Source organism: Sceloporus undulatus, chromosome 5 (genome assembly GCF_019175285.1).
Source record: "Sceloporus undulatus isolate JIND9_A2432 ecotype Alabama chromosome 5, SceUnd_v1.1, whole genome shotgun sequence".
In the NCBI taxonomy this organism is placed as follows: Eukaryota; Metazoa; Chordata; class Lepidosauria; order Squamata; family Phrynosomatidae; genus Sceloporus; species Sceloporus undulatus.
This window is the reverse complement of record NC_056526.1, coordinates 165,784,122-165,810,137: the sequence shown is the minus strand read 5'-3', so window position 1 is coordinate 165,810,137 and position 26,016 is coordinate 165,784,122. Positions and strand designations below refer to the sequence as shown.

The 26,016-nt window shown below is 38.7% G+C and overlaps 1 protein-coding gene across 2 annotated transcripts in view; it reads left to right on the top strand.

Moving 5' to 3' along the window:
- Positions 1 to 26,016, top strand: part of MCUB (mitochondrial calcium uniporter dominant negative subunit beta) — a 71,045-nt gene that overhangs the window by 43,573 nt on the left and 1,456 nt on the right. The window contains exons 1-7 of one of the 2 annotated variants that reach the window (XM_042469184.1): positions 10,638 to 10,658; positions 15,492 to 15,567; positions 16,889 to 17,059; positions 22,399 to 22,503; positions 23,579 to 23,739; positions 24,122 to 24,325; positions 25,639 to 25,755. In XM_042469184.1, the coding sequence (XP_042325118.1) occupies positions 10,656 to 10,658; positions 15,492 to 15,567; positions 16,889 to 17,059; positions 22,399 to 22,503; positions 23,579 to 23,739; positions 24,122 to 24,325; positions 25,639 to 25,755 (837 nt within the window). In that variant the 5' untranslated portion in view covers positions 10,638 to 10,655. Of the gene's footprint in view, positions 1 to 10,637; positions 10,659 to 15,491; positions 15,568 to 16,888; positions 17,060 to 22,398; positions 22,504 to 23,578; positions 23,740 to 24,121; positions 24,326 to 25,638; positions 25,756 to 26,016 lie in introns of those variants that run through there. The other variant, XM_042469183.1, reaches the window with a different exon arrangement.

Here is a 26,016-nt window from a genome sequence, read left to right as displayed (position 1 = left end):
GCATGCCCTGTTGCATGTCGGGAGGTGTCACGGTGCTCCCTTGGCACAACGTATACACGCACTGCACCAAAGGAGCACCGAAAAGCCACGTCGCTGGCAGCTATCGCACCCTTTCCATGGTGCAAAAAAAATCTGCTTTTTGTGGCTTCTTTTTGCACCACGGACCTGCCGAATTGGGGACGTGGTGTGTGGTTGCCGTGTCCCCAGTCCGGCAGGGAAAGGGGCAGCATCCCACAACCTCTTAGTGACCATCTGTAAAGCCCCATAGTTAAGACTGACAGTTGTATCTAAATATTGCCAAAGATGTAAACATCGAACAGCCCTGTTTGCCTTGTCGTATGAATTCTTTTATAGATGTGTGCTGGGTCAACATTAAAACTTGAACAATACAGTTTTGTTTTTACAAAAATACTATTATTACATATCTGTATGACTGCAAGTATACTTCTATCATTATCTATTAATCAATGGAAGCGCTTTCTTTAAGACTTCTTCCTCCTTCTTTTCTTTCTTACTTTTTATACTAACAGTCTAACTTCTTCACTCACTAAATGTATCTTCTTTCTTCAGTTCAGGAGGATATTTTTGTTCATATGTGCCAAAACCTAATATACTGGTTCCTTTTTAGACTACTCTTGAAGACATAGGCCCGTTACAAACAGGCAGGAAAGTATGTGCTCAGCACGTACTAGGGTTAGAAAGGGGCATCTCTTCCAGACGCCCCTAACCCTAGTACGGAGTGAGTCCATACGAAATGGCGGCGGCCGTTCCACACGGCTGCCGCCATCTTGACGTAGCGGACATGCTGCGTCCGCACGTTGTGCCCCAGAAATGGCGCCGCGAGTGCGCACTTCGGCACTTGCGGCATCTCTTCTGGGGCACAGGAAGGAGCTCGATTTTCACACTCCTTCTTTGCAGCGTCCGGGAACCGCACCGTTTGGCTGCTGCGGTTCCCGGACGCTGCAACCAGCAGCAGCAGCAGACCGCTGCTTTTCAGTGGTCTGTAACCCGCCATAGTTACAGTAATAATGTTAATCTTAGAATCCAATACTTTTGGCAGGGAAGTATTAAAAACCTCTTTAATTGGTTATTGTAGCTCTATTACAAACTTTGTGTCTTCTCTTCTAGGTCAGTGCAATATTTCTTTCTCATTTGTATTCTAGATTGTTTAAAAGATCCCTTTCTTTTATTATTTACTTACCCATTCTTGTCATCCACACCTCCATTTGTGCATATTGCCAAATATTCATTTCCAACAAAACTGAAGGTCATATTTATTTATTTTGCTAGTCAGTGTCACTCTGGGAATTTTAATATGGATTGCTAGAGCAGAATTTTTCAGTTATGTAAATTGCTCCTCAGTGTCCTTGATGCCCACTTAGGACCTTAATTTTTCCCTTGTTAAGTATTTTGCTAAATTTTGATTTATTTAAAGTGTAAAATGACTTTCCTAATAGCTGTCAAGCATTCTAACATTGTGATGTGTGGTTGACTGGTGCCCTAGATCAGTTCTTGCATGCTAAATGAGAGGCTAGTAAAACATAGACGGTCTCTCCCAGATTTCTCCCACCTCTAATCATAACTAAACAGCAGGGACTGTCTTTGCTCCCCATCATGATCTATTTGAAAAGGTCTGGAAACCATGCCTTATGAGGAGAGATTTAGGGAGCTGGGTAAGTTTAACCTGAAGAAGAGACAGTTAAGAGGTGATATGATAGCTCTGTATAAGTATTTGAAGGGGTGCCATATTGAGGATGAAGCAAGCTTGTTTTCTTCTGCTCCCGAGAATAGGACGCGGAACAATGGATTCCAGCTACAGGAAAAGAGATTCCACCTCAACATTAGGAGAAACCTCCAGACAGTAAGGGCTGTTTGACAGTGGAACACACTCCACTGGAGTGGAGTCTCCTTTGGAAGTCTCTAAACAGAGACTGGATGGCCAACTGTTGGGGGTGCTTTAATTTTGAGTATGGCAGGGGGTTGGACTGGATGACCCTTGTGGTCTCTTCCAATGCTGTGATTCTATAAAAAACAAGAGGAGAAATGATGACCACTTTTCTCCTCCTATCTCTAGTGAACAGCAGCAGAGGCAAGAGGTAGACCCCTCCTTCTCTCTCGCTCCTCTGATACTCTGCCATAGCTGGGACTTGGCAGCTGCTGGTGGAGGTTTTGCAGGGTTAAGAGGCTAGAGAATAGCTCCTTGTCTGTCTGCACACATAAAGTGTACATGTGTCACTAACAAGATTCCAGGGAAGTGTATTTTTAAAAAGGCATAAATCTAAAATACAGTTGGGCCTGCATATCCATGGATTTTGCATCCATGGATTCAACCATCCATAACTTGAATTAAAAATAATAATCCAAAAAGCAAGCCTTGATTTTGCCATATTGTATAAGGAACACCCTTTTACTACACCATTGTCTATAATGAGATTTGAGCATCCATGGACTTTGGTATCCTTGGGAGGTCCTGGAACCAAACACCAGCAGATACCAAGCACCCACTGAAATGTAGGCTAGGAGATAAAAGAACTATACTGAATCAAATCAAAGGCTATGAGTGCAGTAATCCACTTACACTGGCTTTTTAAAATAACAGTCATTCAGAGATATGCAACTTAACACTTCTGACATTGGGGGCAACATATGGTCATCATGACAAATAACCATTGGTAGCCTTATTCTGTAGAATAAGATTGCTCACCCTTGCTGAAAGAATATATAAATGTGAAGTTTGTTTACCAATTTCAATTGTCAGTGCCATTTAACTTGAAAAATGCAAGCTAAGGTCTGAATTTTTTGAAGGGCAAGAGGGTCAGGAGAGACAACTGCCTATCCCAATTACATTTAAAGTTGAATTTGAAAGAAGAGAATTGAAGCTGGCAAAACTGTTTGGCAACTGTGTGGGATGCAAAGAAAAGTTTCATTTTTGGCACATACCTTGTTGCAGCAGATTTTTTACAGAGATGAAATGTGTATCATTACATTACAGTTTGCTACTGACAAGGTTTTTAATGCTCTAGAATAATAAGCAGATTCTAATAACTTGATGCCTTGTTCCTTGATAAATGCAACTTGGAAATAAATGCATAGTATGTTTTCCAGGTTAATTCAAGCATAGGACTGTGCGAATGCTTCATTATTTCCACTGCTAGGTCTAGGTAAAACAAAATTATGTCAATGGGAAGCTATATTAAGTCATTCTCCTTGAACTGAAAGACCTGGCCAAAATTATTACTTTTTTCCTCTTAAATCATCTGTTTTCTCTTCAAAGGCCAAGTCTGTCTTGTGTTTCTTTCTATGGAATTCTTTTCCATGACTTGCCTCCAGGTTTATGAGCTTACCTAGTCTCTGAGAGAGAGGTCTTTTTTCAGTCCCACCATCCTATGGGTTTGAGAGTATTCACCTCTGCAGTTGTTTGATGCTACTATTATTCTAACAAGCTCCAGGCACAGAACAAATTTGCAAGTTTTGCCTTCCTCCCACAGAGTTCAAAGAAAGGGTTGTACCTTTTCCTTCTGAGATACCAAGAAGAAGAGAATTACTTCCTTAGACTTTGACCCTCCAAATGCTTGAAATTAAGGACCTGAAATCTGTTTCATGAAAGTAACCAGTAAAAAGCAAGCCAAAACACAGTGGGTCAGACTTTTGGGCTGTGGGCAAGACTACCTTCACATATTAAAAGCATCTTCAGATTGTGGAAAGGAAGATTTGCAAAGATAGCCAGGAATATAAATCTGAAATAAGGCAAAATATATGTGAATGTGGCATCTCGAACCACCCCTCACATATATTTAGAGTGCAGGTGGCATTCAAAAATATATATCTGTTTATTGAATTTACTGGTGCACATATATAGAGCAGGCAGCATTAATCAAAGAATATGAACGTACTTAGGCCCGTTACAGACGGGCTCTTGAGGCGCCCCCATCACATACTAGGGGTTGACCAGGGACCTAGCGTCCACACCGGCCTCACCCCTAGCACGTGACGGGGGCGTAATAATGGCGGCGTCCTATACACACAGGTGCTGCCATTATTACGTGCCGGACGCATAGCATCCGCACGTCGTGCGGCGCTTATGACATCACGAGTGCGCCATTGGTGCCTCGTGGCGTCATAACCGCGCCGCGGGAAGAAGACCATTTTGGGGCTTCTTTTTTGCTCTGCGTGAGAGCCGCGCGGTTTGGCTGCTGCAGCTCCCTCGCGGAGCAACCAGCAGCGCCGGCACACTGCCGCTTTTAGGCAGTCTGTAACGCGCCACTATTTCATATGATACTTGCCAGTTTTGTTTATAGTGATTAAGGAGAAAATATAAAATATCATAGTGATCTGGGTTTATTTTATTCACTTCTTTGTTACTTTCAAACATGACTTCATTATATACAGTCAAAGTATCAGTTTTTTATTGCTGGAAAATGAAAAATGGAAACTGACAAATTGAGGCCAAAATGTGTCCAGTAATCATTGCTGCCATAGGAGGCCAGTCACTCTCCAAGGTGCCCAGCACTGGGAAACCATAAAATATCCAACCCTAATATGAAGCTATCTAGGGTTTTCTTGAGAGGTTTTTTCAGGGGAAGGGGGGGCTTTGGCATTGCCTTCCCCTGAGGCTGAGAGAGTGTGACTTTAGCCTGCAGAAGAGAAGGTTAAGAGGTGATATGATAGCCCTGTTTAAATGTTTGAAGGGATGCCATATTGAGGAGAGAACAAGCTTGTTTTCTGCTGCTCCAGAGAACAGGACCTGGAACAATGGATGCAAGCTCCAGGAAAAGAGATTCCACCTCAATATTAGGAGGAACTTCCTGACTTTAAGGGCTGTTCAACGGTGGAACACACTCCCTCAGATTGTAGTTGAGTCTCTTTCTTTGGAGGTCTTTAAACAGAGGCTGGATGGCTATCTATCGGGATGCTTTGATTGAGAGTTCCTGCATGACAGGGGAATGGGCTGGATGGCCCTTGTGGTCTCTTCCAACTCTACGATTCTGTGATTCTATCAAGAGGAATTTACACTATGTTTATATATGATACCATAAGGCTGCTGTAAAGATAACTGGAGTGATCTATGGTATGTACAAAATGTATAATGAAAGATAGGGAAAAACAGGTGAGATGAATAGTTAAAAAGAAAAAGAAAAAAAATAATGCTATTAGTAACCTCAGTTGCTCATTCTTCATGCAGAAAGCATAGAAAATTAATTGTTTGGACAGGATTATTGTATTCATAATCCAGTGAAACATGTTTGACTAATGATAAGTAAATGCTTTTGGAGAGGCCATTAAGCTTGGCATAAGATCTGTGCAGCTCCCACATGCGGAAACCATTCACACTTTATTAATTCTGGCAGGTAGAGTTGAAGATTTAATACTGTGTATGTGTTCTGTTCACATGTTTACCGACAAAATGCTGAAACAATACAGTGCTGTTTTCAAGCAGGAAAATAAGGACACACTACATCAAAATGGCTCTCTCCTGTATCTCACGCCCCCTTGTCCAAAATGAAACATTTTCACTTCTAAGGCTTGCATGCAAATCAGGTGTTCCTTCTTAGATCATAATTGCCCCTGACTACAGTAATCTGTCATATAGTTATAGAACCAGCAGCTTTGAAGTTAATAACATAAAAGCAAAATACATTGTAACATAAAAGCAGCATTTTTGACTAGGAAAGCCACTTGGTGTACTTGATGTGTACATTTCTAATTCTCCTGATTTTCTTCCCTTTATAACAATGTTTGCATACATTATATGTATAATTCCTTCTGTATTTGCTGTCAGTGAAATCATTCAGCATATGAGATTCATGCATGCAACATTCTTCTAAGAAATTTAAACTTAGTTTTCATTGCACAAATATCCTGAGAATGCCAACACACTTTTTAAAAAGTAAGCAATATATATTGAAGCCACAGCTTGAATGCAAAGATCCCATTGCACAGGCACAAGACAATACCCATTGTGCAAGTGGAATTTTTGGATCCAAGCCCATGTTTACTTTGCATTATGAATTATAACCTAAATTATTAAAACTGATTCCTTAGAAAATCAATTGTCCTGATTTAAACCATACGTGCAGCTTTTGTTTTTTCCTGTGCTTGGAACTGAGAATAATGAGTTTTTAGAAGGCTTCCCAGTGGAAATATGAGCCACCATTTTTGGCATAACATCTGTTGCAATTTCAATATTAATGGTTCTGTTGCCTGTATGTAGGTAGATCTAGTGAAAGAAAGGTTGCATCTTGGTTTGCTTACTTTTTTTGCATTAGCTTTGTATTTTAATTTAAAAGTTTTGTTTAAATAGTTTTGCTTCTGTGGATTCTTTCCAGTTGAGCAAGCCTTATTTCATATTTTCATGTAAGGATATACTGCAATACAGGAAAACAAAATGGGGTAGGTTTACGGTAAGTTGTGCAGTGAAACTTAAGTTGGTAAAAGGTGAACAAAGATCTCTGATTACATGCTAGGAATCTTCACAAAACATATTTTTTGGTGTTTTTTGGTTTTAGCTAAGCATTATCTTGGGGAGAAGGTTCTTACTAGCTTTTTGATACAAGAAAAGCTAGGGGGGGATTCAGAAGAAGGCATGAAAAGCTCCAATGAATCTAAAATATAAAGAATTAATCTGTTCCCTTTTAGCTAATACAAGGCTAGAAATAGCCCCTAATTGGAAATCAGGACAATAGACTGTAGATAAATGGTGGCACTGTTTGTGAAAAACGTTATTAATAGAAAATTTGACAGTGAAAATGAACACAATACAAATATCAAACAGATTGTTCAAGGAAAATGGTCCCCATTTTTAAACTATATTAACAATTTACCTCAAACAACATTACAACTGTACTATAACTTTTGGAAGATGTACTTCATGTGATTTAGGAACTCTTTAGTCCAAGATTATTTTCATCATTATTCAACCATGTTTTAAATGTTTATGTCCTTCCATATTCAGATGTTTGGTAAAACATTCAGTTGTATTGGGGGGGGGGGACTCCAATGAATGCTACATGTGTTTTCCAAAAAAACCCCACAATAACTTTCATTTTTTGAATGATAGCAATAATAAACATTTAGAGTTATTCCATTACAGATTTAGTATCCTTTATCAGACATGCTTGGGGCCAGAAGTATATTGGGTTTCTGAGTTTTTCAGATTTTGGAATCTTTGTATATACATAATGAGGTATCTTGGAGATGGCACCCAAGTCTAAACATGAAATTTATTTGTGTTTTATATACGCCTTATACATATAATCTTCAGGTAATTTTACACACAATATTTTTAATATTTTTGTGCATGAAACAAAGTTTGTGTATATTGAATCATCATAAATTAAAGGTGTCACATCTAATCCGCCCCCCCAATGTGGACAGTTTTGGATTTTGGAGTATTTTGGATTTCAGAATTCTGGATAACGGAGACTTAGCTTATATTATGCTGTTGTGCACTCTCTTTTTAAAAGGAAGAATTAACTTACAATACAAAGAATTTTTAAAACAATATATTAAGAAAAGTATTGTGTTATAAACTAGTGTGGTGTGGTGCTAAAATGTAGATCTGGGACTTGGATATCCAGGTTCAAGTCCCCACAGAGCCATAATACTGAAAATCCTTGGATAAATCTCGCTCAGCCTCATCTACCTCACAGTGTTGTTGTGATGGTATGAGAGATCTGTGTTTATCACATTGAGTGCATTGTAGGAAAGGGAAAGAATAAATGAATCAAATTATCAGGTTTAGGGTATATGTTTCCTGCTAGATGTTACTGAACTATACCTTTTGTCAGTCCTTGCTAGTGGTGAGGGATATGGTGGCAGTTACAGTGCAACATCCTCTGCAGGGCAATGTATTCCCTGTACCTGATGTACCTTTATTTCCTCATTTTGTTTGTTGGGAAAGCCAAGTTGCAAATGGGGAAAAGGTTAATGAATGAACAAATGAGAACGTTTATTGAGGAATTTATACTTCCACATTGAGTTGTAGGATTACCAGGTCTCGCGGCCAGGCTCCAAATCTCCAGTTTTCATGAGTCATCTACAGAGAGGAGACAGAGGTGCAAACTCTCCAGTTTTAGTAGTCTCAGCTCCAGGCAAAAGGAAAGTATTGTGTACAAATCTGCAGCCCACCTAATGGAGCAGCAGCTAGTTACAATTTTCAAGGTTTAATTCACTTGTTGCTGCAAATTGTAAAGACTCTCTAGACTCTGGTCAGTGAATTTGCTTTCTTCTTTCCTTCAAGTCATTATGGTACCAGGACCCACTGTTATTCACAATGCTCTGATGTCTGGAGAGGACGCCAAGCTAATGCTCATTCAGAGGAATTTGTATTTAGCTCAAATGGAGAGATTTAGAAGGACCAGGGTAACTTGGTCTTAAGGGATCTTTCCCAGCTTTTACAGGGTCCAAATTCACATGGAACTCCAGAGGCAGACTTGCAAATAAAAATAAATGTTATTTAAAAAGAGGAACAAACACACTCATGCAAACAACCTCACATACACACAAGGACTAACAAAATCAAAGGTGGGACATTGGATAGATATGAAGTGTCACTGGTGGTGATAATTACCTATGTGGATTGTGACTCCAGTAGCTGAGAGTCTGGGATGGAGAGAGGACTCAATAGCTCCCACGGCATGTGGGCATGACAAGCGTATTGAGATGCTTAGCCAAGCAAACCAATAGAATTTCTGTCTGCTGCTAGACTGTGACAAAGACTGGCTCTAATAGGCCAATATTTATACCAAAAATATCCCTTGGGGGCAGATACCAAGAGGTTGAAAGGATTAAGCGTTATGGAATCGGTTTTCCAGGATAGGAACAATGGAGTGAAACTGAGTTGAAAAGTTGGGGCAATAGACGAGCATTTCCCAGACAAGAGGGGATTAACACACAGGATCACCGATGCATTGTAGCCTCCACTTCCAGTTATTTGTCCCGGGTCACCTCTTACCTCCTCTAGATGTGTCAAGATCCAATCTAGCTGGGGCTCAGGGAAACTCCTGGTGCTAGCTTATATGCAGAGATTTACTTCAATGTCATGGCATCCACAGCTGGGTCATAGAAGGGTCACCCAGCCTATATGTTTTATTGCATTTTTGATATATAAGAATATTAGGGGTAAATCAGGGACCCATGGGGTAGTAACACCACCTTCTATCCAGTTTTATAGCCACCTAGAACCAAGTAGTCTAGGTTAAATGTTCTTTACCACCTCTCTCAATGGAATAGGAACAATCCCATCATTTCACGATGATCTGGAATAGTCCTTTAGTTAAGATTTCTGTTTTAATTTCCAATATGGTGTGTGTTCATGTGTGTTTGAATGACACACTGCGGTTAGTATTTAATGCATAACACTTAATCTCATCACCAGGGGCTGTCCCTAAATCTTAGATTTTGGCCTGGAAACCTCATGATCCTAAACTGGTAAGCCTGCTGAGATGTGGAAGCTACAGTTGAGAAAATAAGATGTTTAATCTTGGATGTCTGAAGTGGTACATTTTTAATAGTTTATTCTGTATATTATTGCATTAGATGCAGCTGTATAGTCACTACTTTTTAACTTTGTCTTTCATTTATTTAATTATTAAAAAGATCTAGATGCTCTTTGCCAAAACGGTAATATTCAGAAAAGCCATACTCCTATGGGATGTAAATCAGACTGAAGAACTGCAAGGGGGGAAAAGGAAATTATTAGTCAATAAAAGCAGAATATAATAATTACATTCTAATTGAGTGATACCATGCAAAGCTTAAGTGGCTCTAAAATTATGAGGATAAATGGTTGTGCTTCTTCCTTTCTATAGTTTGCAACCTCGTGCAGTTTGGACAGGAGCTTTGAATTATAAGCCCATAAAGCCAATCTTGAATTGCAATAGTTTCACTTGCACTTGCTGTATAGATGTACTTGAAAATAAATATTTTCTGGGCAAGGCTAACATTTTGGATAGAAAACATGAGGCCATATTTCTGTGATCTCAGAGGATGCAGCTAAAACCATTTATATTTCCTACCGTGTTCTATTGTGCATTTGCAGAAAGCATGCTGCCACTCTTCCTGCTGTCACCATCTGAAGTCTTCCATTTTTGAATCATGTCATTCCTTCCTTGAAATGCATTTTCTAAGTGGTGTGAAATTAATTCTGATTTCCAATTCTTGTAGAAACGTTGACTCCTAACACTCTAATTTGTCTGAGCAGTATTTTAACGTGTCAAACCAGCTGCTGAGGGTTTTTGAGAATCTGACTTTTAGAAAAAGAGAGGCAACATTATTTAAATTCTGGCAATGTTTTCATACTGCATATGGTATTTTCATCTTCAGTATGCAACTAAAGGCATTAGTATGTGTGCTTAATGAACTAAATAATGTGAGTTCTTCCATATGTCTAGTCTAGAGACAGAGTCATTTTAACATTATCAAAACGTAGAGTCGCAAGGATTGGACAGGAACTAAAAATATGCTGCTCCTATTATAATATACCACAATTTGCTTCACAGTTAAATCTACATTTTACTTTTCTAACATGACTGATGTGGCCCATGATTTCACTACAGCTTGATATTCCAGTTCATCCACAAGCTGACACCCTCACACGGATTCAGGCATCTTGGGTTTAGCCTACAATTCCCATTCGCCCTACTCCAGCATCTCTGATGGTAAAAGATTGTAAGAATTGTACCGTTTTTAGTCAACTATAAGTCAAACTCATGTATAAATCAAAGTCAGGTTTTGGGGCCAAAATTATAGATTTTGATAGGTCAAGGGTAAAACGTAGAGGCTCCTTCAGTGTGTGTATGTGTGTGTATGGCAAGAGAGACTCTCACGGAGGATTTTTGCTTCATTGTTTCAGGATTCATTTCAACCAGACACACAGGCGGGAGATGGACTCTTAAACAAACAGCAATATCAGTCAGTCACCCAGGACTCTTTCTGCTTGTGTCCAGAAAAAAAAATTATTCTGCCCACTGCACGGGGAAATCTGAAAGAGCTGCTATCACATTACCATAGTGACCCGTAAATAAATCAACCTGGGATTTTGGGGTCAGTTTTTAGGCATACATTTTTATATTTATAGACGAGTAGTTACTTTTAAAAACACTTTTATTGGGTTTTTTTTTAAAGTATGATTACAAGAAAAGGAACAAAAAGAAGGATGAGGAAGAAGGGAAGTACATGGTACATGAGCGTGGAGTGGGCAGATACAGTAAAACAAGCTGACCATATTTCCAAAAAAAGAGGACCCTTTCTTGACAAATAGATGAGCAAAGGTTTCCCATCCATGTCATTGATATGGTCAGTTGACTAATCAATAAAACTTATTGTTGTTCCCACCCATGTCCTAATCAGCTGTTGTATTCTCCTCTTCTTCACTGCAAAGATTGGAAGGATGAGCTTGTTCTGTCAACAATAATTGTGTCCACAGATAATTCATTGTTGCCCTTTGGGGGAGTCAAAAGATATCATTCAATGGTACAGGAGTCAAACACTATCTAATATAGTGGTTCCCAAACTTTGATTCTCCAGCTGTTTTGGACTTCAGCACCCAGAAGCCCCGCCAACTTGGCTAACAGTCGAGAATTCTGGGAGATGAAGTGAAACACATCTGGAAGACCAAAGTTTGGGAATCACTGATCTAATAAGTGATAGTGATAGCTATATATGGAATCAAAGTTTTCTGTTTGTAAACTACATGCAGAACCGTTTATAGCAGGGTGTTTTGCCATGTTGATATATCCTTTCTTGTGGAAGACAAGAGAGGATATTGTATCCCTAACTTCTACTCTTAAAAGAAATAGTGATAAATCATAGAAATAGAAATAGTGCTAAACCAAAACTGAGGGCATTAGTCAAACAATCCAGAGTAGCAAGCATTGGTGCTGAAACTGTTTTACATTTAGCAACAGCATTAGAAAAAAGTTTTAATGCTCATGTACCTGTTATTAGCTGGCCTTGCCTTTTCTATGCTGTTTGTTTGTTTGCTTGCTTGCTTGCTTGTATTACTGGAAGAAATCCTATATTGTAAATGTATTGCAAGACTGACCATTTTGTTCAAGAAAAGTACTCAGTTTTCAATTTGGAGGGTAGGTCAGAAGCAGTAAAATTTAATTAATAATGCTTTTATTAATTACCTGTACAGCACACATAAAAGTGTCATTTTAATAATTTCTTAGAATGAGATTTGCTGCAGCAAGGGACAAACTAGAAATGATAGCTGCAGACTTAGGTTTGTCACCAAATCCCTGAATTGGTGGTTTGGGGAAACATTTCAGAATGCAAAACAGACAAGAGGAAAAGCCAGTAACTTTTCTGTTTCCCTTGCCCTGCTTTTCCCCCATGTGTTGCAAACACAGTGTTTTTTATGTTCTCAACTTCCACTTCAATGGAGTTTTGTAATTGGAAGTAATGCCTCCTCCACTCCAAAGGCATCCCTCCATGTGGGGGAAGAATGGCTAGAAGGAAAAATTGGTGGCTTGGAGTTTTCTGCTTGCTGCACCTTCTCAGTGCACTCTCTGCCTAAAATTTCTCTTCCCTCCCCCAAATCTGTAGGGAATAAACAGGATTCAGGTCTATCTGTGAACAATGTCTCTGCTCATCATCCCATTCTGGAGACCTAGATAGGAAAAGCAGCATAAAATGGTGGGACTTTTAATATCAGGCCAGTGCTCAATTTGAAAAGATGTTGTCCCAGTATCTGCTTATTTACTCCTACCTATCCTTTTCCTACTCAAGACAGGCTCTTTGCACCTTGGAAAAAGGAAAATGAAAGGGGCAGGTGGGAGTCTGCAGGATTTGGGCAATGAAGCCTGACTTACTGCATGAAAGCAATTGTATTTTTGTCCCAATTCTGCTTGCAAATGTTCATGGATGGATGGTTATCTATGCAAGTCTTCATCTTTAGTGTTTACAACATTTCTAGGTGGAAAATAAATCAGCTCTGACAGAGAAGCCCTACTAAGAAATTACTGCATTCATATCCTACTCGCAGGCTTCCTACAGCCCTTTGGCTTCATCTAGCACACCACTTCATGTCCCTAACTCCTTGCTTAAAAATTGAAACAGAAACAAGAACAGAACAAAGCCCTATTTTATTTTCTAGTCAAATGTATTTTCATTATCTTTGCTTAGTGGTATTCCTCAAGTGCTCTGAAGCATCATTTCATCTGCCTTTTAGTGGTAGGATCATTTGCCATTATTTCCACTGCAGTTCCATACCCTCCAACCTTTTGCAGCTGAAAACTGGGACATTTGTAGCCAAAGCAACATCAGAGTGTGGTCAAAATGGCAGAAGTTATTATGAGAGAACACAGAAGCTAGGAGAGGTGCTTGTAGTTTGCTTTTGCCTGAGCCAGCTGTAAACTGTGCCCCCTGCTCCCCATTCCTCTGAGTTAAGTGATGGCACACTACATCTGTGGCTTTGCAGCAGTAGACATAAACTGGGAACAAAGCAGGAAAATGGGAAGGAAAGAAACAGGGGCATTTTAAAAGCAGCTAAAAAGGGGGAGAGCAGAGGATTAATCAGAACTGTTCCTGCCATATTGTGACTGTCGGAGGCTATGAAGGTTCTTATACTGTAATGTGCATTTGTGTATAAGTCAGAAAGTTTCAAACATCTGGTTGTAAGACTGAGCAAATTAAGTTCTTATAAAGAAAAGGTATGGTATACATATTTCAATCTTCATCTTTTATTGAACTACTATAGTGGCATGCAGTACTATTGAGCTACTATAGTGGTATGGTAAAAACTGAGAGTTTGCATATTGCATTACCCAATATGCTCTTGGCCAGATTGAGTTGTGTTAAGTAAGCATTGACAGTGTTCACTGATCCCTCACACCCTCAATTTATTTGGCAAGCTTTTCAGTATCAAGAAGTATTTTCCATTAACAAGGCAGTTGTCATGATAAATAATTGCAGTGGCTGACTGCAACCTGCTTGGATTTCATTTCTAGCATCCACAGCAACATTTTTATTGCTTTGAAGTTCTTCTTGGGAGCATTGTGAATCAAATTTGAGATGATCAATAACTGAGTGCTACTATATACTCTGTATTAGTTATTTAGCAAGCAAATAATAAAATGATCCTTGGAAATTCTCCGACAGCTTGGCTAAATTATATATTAACTACATATATTTATCACTCAAAACATATTCTAAAAGATGTGCAACAAACAAAATAAAACTGTATTGGAACTTGACAGCAGGATACAGAAGCTAACCAGAGATAATTAGATATCGACTGGAAGCAGAAGTAATGGAAGCATTTCTTTTAAGGAGGAATAAAGTGAATTTGTTTTTCTTGGTTTTGGTGATTTCACAGAGAAAATGATAGTTCAGTTCTATTCTCTTTGCTTTGCTTTGTGAAGAAAATCCTTTTGGAAATCAGGTTGGCTTTTTTTAATTTTTACTCAGTTGCTTATTTTCAAAAATGTTTACTTACACAAACAAGTAATTTACACAAACAGGTAATTTCTTTCCATATTAAATCTCTTCCTCCAAGCTGTTTTTTCCCCCACAGTGAGAATACATATGAACATTCCAGATGTTTCTTTTAAATGCTTATGTTTCAAGTTTTCAGAAGCCATTGGCCATGAAACCTTGCTGCAAATTTGCTTCTTTGCTCTGAATCACAGACAGATCTGTGCTATTTTAAGTACATGTTTCGTTCCTCATCACATACAGACATTTAAGGTACTATGCTCACTGAGGAATAGTTTGTGTTTTGATTTGTTTTTTGGCCTTCATGGGTTATAACCTCTCTCTTCTGTATGGAAGTGTGAGGTGCCTTGTCATTGCATCATGCTGACTTGTCAGTCCCCTTTCTATGCCTTTCCATCAAACATGACTAGGTCAGAAGAACATTATGTTGACTTCACAGGTGCTGGAGAAATCTGTGCTGTGAAAATATTGCTTATTTACAGAGGTCAGTTGTAGTCACCAGATCCATACACCTGCCATGTCCTCTGTATTTCCCCAGTAAGGCGGGGAGGGGGGCATGTCTTTAGGCAGCAAAGCTTTGTTAACCCTGCATAGTTTCCCTGTGCATACATGATTAAAATATGCCTCATTAATCTTAAAGCTGTGTATTTTTGACAGAGGCAGAGCAAAGCAATGCGAATTTGTGCAGGAAAGTGAAGACAATTAAGCATCAATGCGAATGTGCAAAAATCTACAGCAATTTGCATAATATACTAGCATATAGACTAGCCCTTTCTTTTAGAATAACTTTCTGAAATCTTTGCAATCTGTTGGGTAAAAGTCACTCAATAACTTTTGATCTGTGTTATATTGCTACTTCCCACCAAACAATTGACACTTTTCCCTGTTGCATATTGCCCAGAGTTTAGCAGGCTTTGTTCTAAAATGGGAATTCTTCAATGGAGATCTGGTCTTCTAATGCATATAGTAGTCTCTAAGGGAGATTAGAAGCAGGTTTTATCTTGAATGTATTCAGCTGAAAATTCTTGACATCTAATCGATCTTGTTCACAGATGCTGTGTCTGAGAGGAACTGGAAACATAAGATATCACAAAAGAACCCTTTATAGCACACTGGTGCCATCTGATGGTAAGCTTTCTTGTTGGTTATGATTCTCACAGCAGGCAAATCCATTGGTGTGAGTCCAATGAGATTGTTCTCCTTATAAAACTGTTTTTGTCGCAAGCATCCCCCCCACACCTCTCAAAAACGGCCTGTTCCAGAAAGCTTGGAAATCCTTTAGGGCAAGGTTTAAAGCTGTATAAAAAGCAGCAGAGGGGAAAGGAAGAAAATCCACTTATGGTAGTGTAACATCAACTCGCTGTTTCTCAGTACCTGCATAAGAAGGCTCTATTTTTATTCTGAACAATTAGAATGGTGTGCCTTTCTGATTGGCCTAATAAATGTACAAAAACAAAGACAGCAACAACAGTCACATTATGGACTTTGACATTTGTCCTTCCAACCCTGGCAGTTGAAAGCCTATTCATTTTTTGTGGCTCTTCAGTGCTTCTGGAGCCTTAGTATTTTCTGCTATCAGTATAATATAAATGCTATAACATTTCTGCTATTAGTATAATATAAATATGTACAATAGGCCCTTGTTATCTGTTAGGTTTGGTTCCAGGACCCCCCTGGATAACAAAATCCATGGATGCTCATGTCCATTAAATATAATGGCACAGCAAAATGGTGTCCCTTACATAAAATGGAAAATCAAGGTTTGCTATTTTGAATTTATACTTTTTTGGAATATTTTCAAGTCATGGATGCTTGAATCTCTGGATAAAAAATCCATGGATAAGGAGAGCCAACTCTAATGAGTGGTTTGAATGTTAGATTAAGACTCTGGGAAACTAGGGTTCAAAGACCTGTTCAGCCATGGAAACATACTGAGTGATTGTCAGGAGGTCACACTTTGTCAGTGTAACAAGAAGGAAATGGCAAATCTCCACTGAAAAAACAACCTACAATAGGGCTGTCATAGGTGGGGATCAGCTGGAAGGCACTTAAAGCAACAAATTATATTAATTTGTTGCTTTAAGTGCCTTCCAGCTGAACCTCACCTATGATAGCCCTGCTCTAATATCTATACCCTTTGGGCATGATATTTTGGCATTGCATTGTGGAGGCCTCTGAACAAGTGTATGTGGGGCACATGTGAGACAAGGATGTGTGTATATCCTGGAGACTTGATACCTGGCAAGTTCTGATTCCTGAAATACTGGAGTCCATAGCACCTTAGGCCAACATAGGCCAAATCCAGCATGAATTGTGGCTGGAGTGAAATACAGCAGCATTTCCCTCCCTGAACGCTATACAGTCTGTGTATTATAGAAATTATAAATAAATGTATAAATTTGATCATAAGTATACTTAAATGTATTTTTTCCTCTTTCCTCCTCCACAGAGGTGACAGTAAATTATAAACATGGACTGCCAATGATAACCCTTACATTACCCTCAAGGAAGGAACGCTGCCAGTTTACTATTAAGCCAATGCGAATGACTGTGGGAGATTTCTTACAGGATATAAAGAGAGAGGATAATGCAATTGAAAAGGTAGAAGTCTTCACAGCAGGTACTAGTGCTGCTCTTGTCTTCAGAGTAAAGGTAGTTTGAATCCCAACTCATTAAATGCTATTACTGTGGTTTGGTTTGGTTTGACCTGTGCATCAGACTTCATCAGGATTTATCAGTCTTGGACACTAGCCAGGATCTACATCCCCCAAAGGAGATCTTCCCACACCACTGTCTCACAGCTCTTGGTCCCAACTGCTGCTATTTATCCCTGGCATTTTTTTTCACTCACTGACTCACTCTGCTACAGAGAAACAAGCAGTGGTAGCAAAGAAAGGGTGCAAGCAGAACTTGGAAAGGTGTAATTTTTGGACCACAGTTCCCAGAATCCCCCAACCACCATAACTACTGGCTGAAGCTGGAAGTTGTAAGCTAAAAATGTAGCATTTTCCAAGCTTTGCATAGCACTAAGGGATACTTAAGGGGAACCCCAGAACCAAGAGCTGCCACAGGCAATAATACTTGAGAAAATACAGGTACCTTCCATGAAAGTGATAGCTCTACAGAGGGTCTCTGATGCTGCTTTTCACACAGTGACTCGCTGCATCAATGTTCAGCACTCTACTTTCTGGTACCTAGGAACTACTTTGTCTGGTGTGGCTGCCTGTGGAGATCACTTTGAATCGGGAAGTGAAGGATTGTCTTCTCCCATACAATCTACCATGTACTTACAATCTACCATGTACATTCAAGTCCTCTGTGAAATGATTGCTCCAACTAGCCACGATTAGACTGTCAGCAATTTCCGAAAGGATTTTTTCATTTGCTGCCCCCAGGCTGTGGAATGACCTGCCAGAAGAGATAAAATTGCTGAAAATGCTGACAGCATTTAAAACAACATTAAAGACACATCTCTTCTGGCAGGCCTACCCAGTCAATTTTAAATCATGACTTTTTTATTGGTATATTTTAAAGAATATATTAGATGAGTGTATCTTACAGTTTTATAGTATTGTATTTTAACCGGTGGTTTTATGTATTTTCTTTTTTTAAGTCTGTTTTGTATTTTAACATGTCGTACCCCACTTTGAGCCTTGAGGAGAGATGGGAAAGAAATAAAATTTATTTATATTACTATTATTACTATTAATATTATTATTATTATTATTGAGCTCCCACCTCAAACATATGTCTGATGATACAGAATCTCAGCCATGGATTTCTTAAAGGTTTTATCTAGAGCCTGTGAACTCCACAAAATAGTTTTGAGACTACAAGCTATTCTCCTCGTGCTAGAAAGGACAAGGGTATGCCAATATCTACATCAATATCAATATCTCCTGGAGTTTGTAATACAGTGGAAAGGAGAAGCCAGGCATAGTCAGACATGCATCCTAGACTTTAGGAGAGCGGATTTCAGTAAACTTAGAGAAGTATTGAGGGCAATTCCATGGTCAGAAATACTAAAAGATAAAGGAGTTCAGGACGGATGGGAGTTTCTCAAAAGAGAGATACTGAAGGCACAATTTCAAACAGTTCCAGTGAGAAAGAAAAACGGGAGGTGTCTCAAGAAATCAGGATGGATGACTAAGGAACTTTCAACCGAGCTAAGTTTGAAACGGAACATGTATAAGAAATGGAAAAAGGGGGAAATCACAAAAAAGGAATTCAAAGAAATAGCAGGCATGTGTAGGGGTAAAGTCAGAAAAGCTAAAGCGCAGAATGAACTCAGGCTTGCTAGAGAGGTTAAGAACAATAAAAAGGGCTTTTTTTTATATGTCCGCAGCAAAAGGAAGAAGAAGGAAACAGTAGGGCCACTCCGTGGAGAAGATGGCAAAATGCTAACAGAAGACAGAGAAAAGGCAAAATTACCCAACACCTTCTTTGCCTCAGTCTTCTCAGAAAAGGCAAAGGGTGCTCAACCTGAGGATAATGGAGCAGAGGACAGAATAGGGGAATTTCAGCACAGAATAAGTAAAGAGATAGTAGAGGAACACCTTATTAATCTAAATGAATTTAAGTCTCCAGGACCAGATGAACTCCATCCAAGGGTATTAAAAGAACTGGCAAATGTAATATCAGAGCCATTGGCAATAATCTTTGAAAACTCCTGCAGAACAGGAGAGATCCCAGCAGACTGGCGGAGGGCAAACGTTGTCCCCATCTTCAAAAAGGGGAAAAAAGAGGATCCCAACAATTATCGTCCAGTTAGTCTGACATCAGTACTAGGAAAGATTCTGGAGCAGATCATTAAACAGAGAGTCTGTGAACATCTAGAAGGCAATGCCATAATCACAAAAAGTCAACATGGGTTTCAGAGAAACAAGTCATGCCAGACAAACCTAATCTCTTTCTTTGATAAAATTACCACCTTGTTAGATGAAGGGAATGCTGTGGATATAGTATATCTTGATTTCACTAAGGCCTTTGACAAGGTTTCCCATGACATACTTGCAAACAAGGTTGTAAAATGTGGGCTAGACAAAGGAACTGTTAAATGGATCTGTAATTGGTTGACCGGCCGAACCCAAAGGGTGCTCAACAATGGCTCCTTTTCATCCTGAAGAGAAGTGACCAGTGGGGTCCCACAGGGCTCTGTCCTGGGCCCAGTGCTATTCAACATCTTTATCAATGACCTGGATGACAGAATTGGGAGCATACTTATCAAATTTGCAGATGACACCAAATTAGGGGGAATAACTAATACCCCAGAGGACAGGATCAAGATTCAAAATGACCTGAATAGACTAGAAAGCTGGGCCAAAGCTAACAAAATGAAATTCAACACAGAGAAATGTAAGGTATTGCACTTAGGGCGGAAAAATAAAATGCACAGATATAGGATGGGTGACACCTGGCTGAATGAAACTACATGTGAAAGGGATCTAGGAGTCCAAGTAGACCACAAGTTGAACATGAGTGAACAGTGTGATGCGGCAGCTAAAAAGACCAATGCTATTTTAGGCTGCATCAATAGAAGTATAGCATCTAGATCAAGAGAAGTAATAGTGCCACTGTATTCTGCTCTGGTCAGGCCCCACCTAGAATATTGTGTCCAGTTCTGGGCACCACAATTCAGAAAGGACATTGAGAAACTGGAGCGTGTCCAAAGGAGGGAGACAAAAATGGTGAAGGGTCTGGAAACCATGCCCTATGAGGAACGACTTAGGGAGCTGGGGATGTTTAGCCTGGAGAAAAGAAGGTTAAGAGGTGATATGATAGCCCTGTTTAAATATTTGAAAGGATGTCATATTGAACAATGGATGCAAGCTACAAGAAAAGAGATTCCACCTGAACATTAGGAGGAACTTCCTGACAGTAAGGGCTGTTCGACAGTGGAATGCACTCCCTCGGAGGGTGATAGAGTCTCCTTCCTTGGAGGTCTTTAAACAGAGGCTGGATGGCCATCTGTCAGGGATGCTTTGATTTGGATTTCCTGCATGGCAGGGGGTTGGACTGGATGGCCCTAGTGGTCTCTTCCAACTCTACGATTCTGTGATTCTATGATTCTATGATCAACAGTTTATATGGAAGGGATTAGCTGCCTTTAGATGTGATCATTATTGACACACTTGCAAGATTTGCTTAATTTTCTATTATGTACTTTTTATAAGCTGCAACATCTGTTGGCAGTTATGCACCTGTAGTATTAAATGGAAAATTCTCTCACAGAACATAGTTGTGGTTAAGATCTACTGGTGAGGTTTGATATCATTATTCTTCTGTTGTCTTTTAAGCTTTAGGCCAGAGGAGTTTAATACTGCAACAAGTGCAAAAGGGAGTCTACATGGTACTTTCAACTAAATATTTTTTTAACAAATCCTGATTTTTCCTTTCACAGACATAACTTTTATGTTTATTAGAGTATAGAATCATACCCAAATCATATTTGCATTAACACTTTTCAACATTTTATGCTAGTGCAATTTTGTGTGTCTGTGAATGCTTTGTCATTGATTAAAACAAACAGCATGGATAAATAGAAAATTTCATTATATAAATGTTTAATTATTTTCCCTCTTTTAAAATATGCTATGCCATATTTGCATCCCCAATAGAGTGGTAGAAAAGAGAAAGCTGCTGTACTTGGTTTGCAGCTTCAATAATCAGAAACCCAGCATGAGTCCAGATGACTAGCTTCCAATAAGGAAATGCCAGTATTGGTTTGCCTGCAGCACATTTAGTTTGTGTGACAGATAAACAGAGGAACAAGCCAGATTCCAAACAGATCAGTAAATGTTTTATTACAGGCTCTTTCAAGCTAGTGTACAGCAACATTAGTATATTCACATTGGAACACTTGGAGAGTGACCAAAATTTACTGGTAAATAGCATGCTTTGCAAGACAAAAGGTGCTCCAGTTAAAAAATACAAGTGAAGGGAAGGATTTCTACCATTTCCTGACTTAGAGGAGTTAAAATTAGGTTAGATGGACAAAAAGTCTGACCTAGTTTAAAGCAACATCCTAATACTTAGCCAAAGAATGTCTCTATTACCAGCCATTTTCCACTCTAAGGCAAATATATCATGAAGTTTTACTAACAAGATTTGTTCAGGGGAGATTTGCCATTGCCAACCTCTGAGGAATTGTGGGAGCTGAAGTCCAAAACATTTGCAGGACCAAAGCTTGGGAATCACTTGGCTAAATTATCATTCACATGGTTAGCTCCTAACAGAAACAATAGATTCACACAGAAAGACTAAAAGTTACATTGAAGGCTTCAGTAATGAGCTGAATATTTAGATAGTAGCAATAGCAATAGCACGTATATTTCTATACCTCTTTATAATGTTAAGCACTCTCTAAGCAGTTTACAATGTACAGTATTAGCCAATTGCTCCCAACAAGTTGGGTATTCATTTTACCAACCTACAAAAGGATGGAAGGCTGAGTGAACCTGGAGCCCTGAACTCACAATGTTTTGACTGCAGTACCTACATTTAACCACTGTGCCACCAGAGCTCCTTAATCAATTGGATTCATGAACAGCCATGTTTTCGGGATAATCATTCCAATGAAAATTGGGTGTGAGCATACACTCATACATGCACAGCCAGGGCTGCCACTGGTTCTAGGAGGGAAAACTATCATTGACGTGAAGATGATATCTCAAGTCTCACAGAGGAGACAACTAGACATGAGGCTGTCATACAGATAACAGTACTTCAACACAACACTTTTTGAATTACTGTTCTAGTGGCCATGCCAGCTATGGAATTCTAGGAGTCATAGTCAAAAATATATTTTCTCAGCTCTACAAAGCCAGTAGATGTTGGTGTAGTAAACATTACCTATGTTTAATTTGTCTGTAATTAGTAGACCTTATTGTCTGTGATACTTCAGATAAAATCAGTATCACATTTTATTGCTTCTATTTAAATATTTGTTTTCTCCTGCAGACAACAGTGTGATTTCAAATTCAACACTGATGGAAGTTCTGTTGATGAATGACTTCAAACTTGTCATTAATGGTACAGAATATAGTGTACACCCTCCACTGAAAGGTACAAAATACCATGGTCTTTCCAAAATGGTCTGGAGACTTATGACTGCCAATCATTAGATCAGTTTATAGTTAATTTGTTTATAAATTGACATAATCAGGTGTCTACTCAAAGGTTGACACCACTGAATTCATTAAAATTTACTTTTAAATTATTGTATCAGGCTGCAGCCTTAAATATCCAAACAGTGAACATTGATTTTTTTAATCTTCTCATAAACTATTAAACTTTAGAACTAATGCTAGTGCTTAGAATTACGATTATGAACATCATCAGTGACTGTATATCTTGCATGTCTGCATAACTTATGAGCCTCCTATTGCTCTGCTTGGTTATGTCTATGAAGAGATATATCCTATACATAAAGAAATAGTTCAGAATCTATTGTTTGCTTGCTCAGGTTTTGGTTACTAGAAAGTGAGGGAGCCATGTTGTCTTCACCCTAAAGGCATCATTTTGTAAAATTTGGCTGAAATCCCTTTGGTGATAAATGCATGCAAATATCTGGGATTGCATAGGTACATGTCTTGGTTTGAATGCTGTATCTGGATATTTTTATTAGCCCCTTGTGCATTGTAAACAACCTCCTCCCAAGGCAGCTGTCAAACACCATGGGATGTTGCTACAGCCATTTAGTGGACAAAAGGGAGGGTGGACATGAGATGACCAAGCAACGGGACTTGTGTCCTGCCCCAGCTACAGTTTTCCAGCCAGAGGAATAAAAACAAGCTGAAAGCATCTTATTCTTATAATGCTTAATTTTGATGGCTAATGTTTAAACTCGTTTTATATGGATGTGCTGTTTCTTCATATTAGATTTTATTAAATAAAAGCCAGAGGGAGCTTATTTCTTTCTTATCCAAAAAAGCTTAACCTTGACTTCTGTCCTCTAAGATTAATGATAGCAACTGAAATGTACGTGGGTGTTTGCATAACCTTACTCGGTTTGCATTCATCTTCACTCTCTTGGGGAGTTCAATAGTGACAGAAGAGAAAGCATGAGAAGTGCCTGAGTAGCCAAGAATCCCAAAACCTACGTAGATATATAGTGACTTATATTTCATTCTTATTTCAGATAAAATAAGCACAGAACATGCTACAGAGATTGATGATATCAAGTCTCTGGTTCACAGATTATTTGCAGCACTTCATTTAGAAGACCATCAAACAAGGAGAGAGAGAGAACTAATGCAAAAAATGGAACTTCTGAAAGAAGAACTCTTACCTCTAGAACAGGTCTGGAAAAATAATTCTCATTCAGTTCCACATTGTGGTAATGACAGCAGAGTATTTAACCTCTTGTGTTGAGATATTAAATGTGTCTTTGATAGATGAGGTCTGGAGACCTTGACATTCTCCTCCAACATTGGTCAGAAAATTGAGCTAGAATGTATAAAAGACTTAAAATCTCTGCAAACAAGGTGTTCATGTGTGGAGAACACTCACTTTATTATTTAATGTTTCTCCACTCTCCTTCAGGAAATTATTTCAGTGTAGTTGAGCACACTTAAAATGCCTCTTTGAAGGGCAGATTGCTGATTACGCTTCTGAATGGCAGAAGAGTGCAGTTGTACATCATAATCTCTTAAGGCATATAATGTTGGTTTTCTGTTCTTAGATGAAAGCTGGAATTACTGCAGATGTTGATGCCAAGACTTCTCGTCTTCTGTGGATTGGTTTGGCCTTAATGTCGACTCAGGGTGGAGCCTTGGCATGGCTTACCTGGTGGGTGTATTCATGGGATATCATGGAGCCTGTAACATATTTTATCACCTATGGAAGTGCTATGGCATTCTATGCTTACTTTGTATTGACTAAGCAGGTGAGTTCTGTTGTGATAATTTCTATGCTTAACATCAAAACTCAGCCAGAATATAATTTGAGAGGCTTTTAAAAACTATCCTAGTAATTAGATTGCAAGGTGGTCCTAATTTTACTAATATCTATTCGCAACCTGTAGTTTTATGGGTAGTGTTCAATGGATAGATATAATGCCTCTAAGTGTCTTCAATCCTATACCTCCTGACATTTGCCATATCTACAATCAAGCAAGAGGTGTCCACCTAACTATCATGCATCTTGTTCACTTTATGGCTTGGTCAATGCTTTTCTGTGACTACCTCACACCTGGAGGCATCTTGGTACTTAGAACTGTTCCATCTCTTAAAAATAAAATACATTACAGTAGAGTCTCAATTATCCGACATAAACGGGCGGGCTGATAGTTGGATAGCCGAAAATGTTGGATAATCCGGAGGGGCCAAGAAAAGCCTTGAAATCACTATGAATTGCAAACGTATTGAAGTTTTATTGCAGTAACAGTAAAACTAACGTTGCAGTAACGTTATAGGAATAACATTGTAATGTATAAACAGTCCTCTTAAAATGTAAAGAAATCACTGAACAACATTGTGATGTACAATATGTACTGTATAAACAGTTCAGTCCTCTGAAAATGTAAAGAAATCACTGAGCAGCGATGTTGGATAATCCAGAATGTTGGATAATCGAGACTCTACTGTATTTGAAACAGTCATTGCAGAGACTTCATGTGAAAATAACGTTAAGCATAATCCCATGTAGTAAGCAAGACATTACCATGTTTTGAAAATTACTTGGCTTTCTACCAGGCAAAGACTTTTTTTCCAGGCAGCCTTTTTTACATATAAGATGGTCTCATTTTGGTGCCTTGCTCTGCCTTGTGTTTTTAATTTATTGGTTTTTATGTTAGGTTTTAATCAAGATCTGGTTTCTAATTGTATTTTAGAATTAAGTTAGGTGCTTTTTTTATGAATAGCCAAAGTATAACCTTAGTAAATTGTATTCAGGACATGTTAATATGCAAATCATAGTGGTTAATTCTACTTAAAGAAACCACTACCCTTTTAGAAGTGTTATGAAGTTTTTTCTATTAAGAGGTGATACTATTGAAATGTACATAATCTCTTTTATATAGTGAATTGTATGTTTGTTTCACTCATTTTATTTCTTCTTTTAAAAATGTAAAATTTAAATTTAAGTTGTTTTCTTCATATTTACTAATAACTATTGCTGTATTTAAAAAATGTGCATGTTACAAGTAATCTTTTAGTCTCAGAGTACTATTCTTTTTCTTTCTTTTCCTTTCCTATTCAGGACTATGTTTACCCAGATGTTCGGGACAGGCAGTTCCTCTACTACTTTCACCAGAAGTCTAAGAAATCCAAATTCAATATGGAGCAGTATAATAAATTAAAAGATGATCTTGCAGAGGTAGTTTTCAAAACTTTCAGTCAAGGTGTTTGCAGCCAGGGTTGATTGAGAAGTTTTGGCTGAGCTAAACTCATCCCTTCCCTTCATAAGAAAATGCAATGCACAGTAAACAGTTTTGACCAACTGAGTATGTATGGTTCTTTTGAAAATAGTTTTATGCATAATTGCTGCCTTTTGACAGGAAAGGAAAGAAATCATCTTATGTTGCAGGAATTGATACAGTTTCCCTTCCCATCTGCTATACCAGCTGTGGTTAGCATC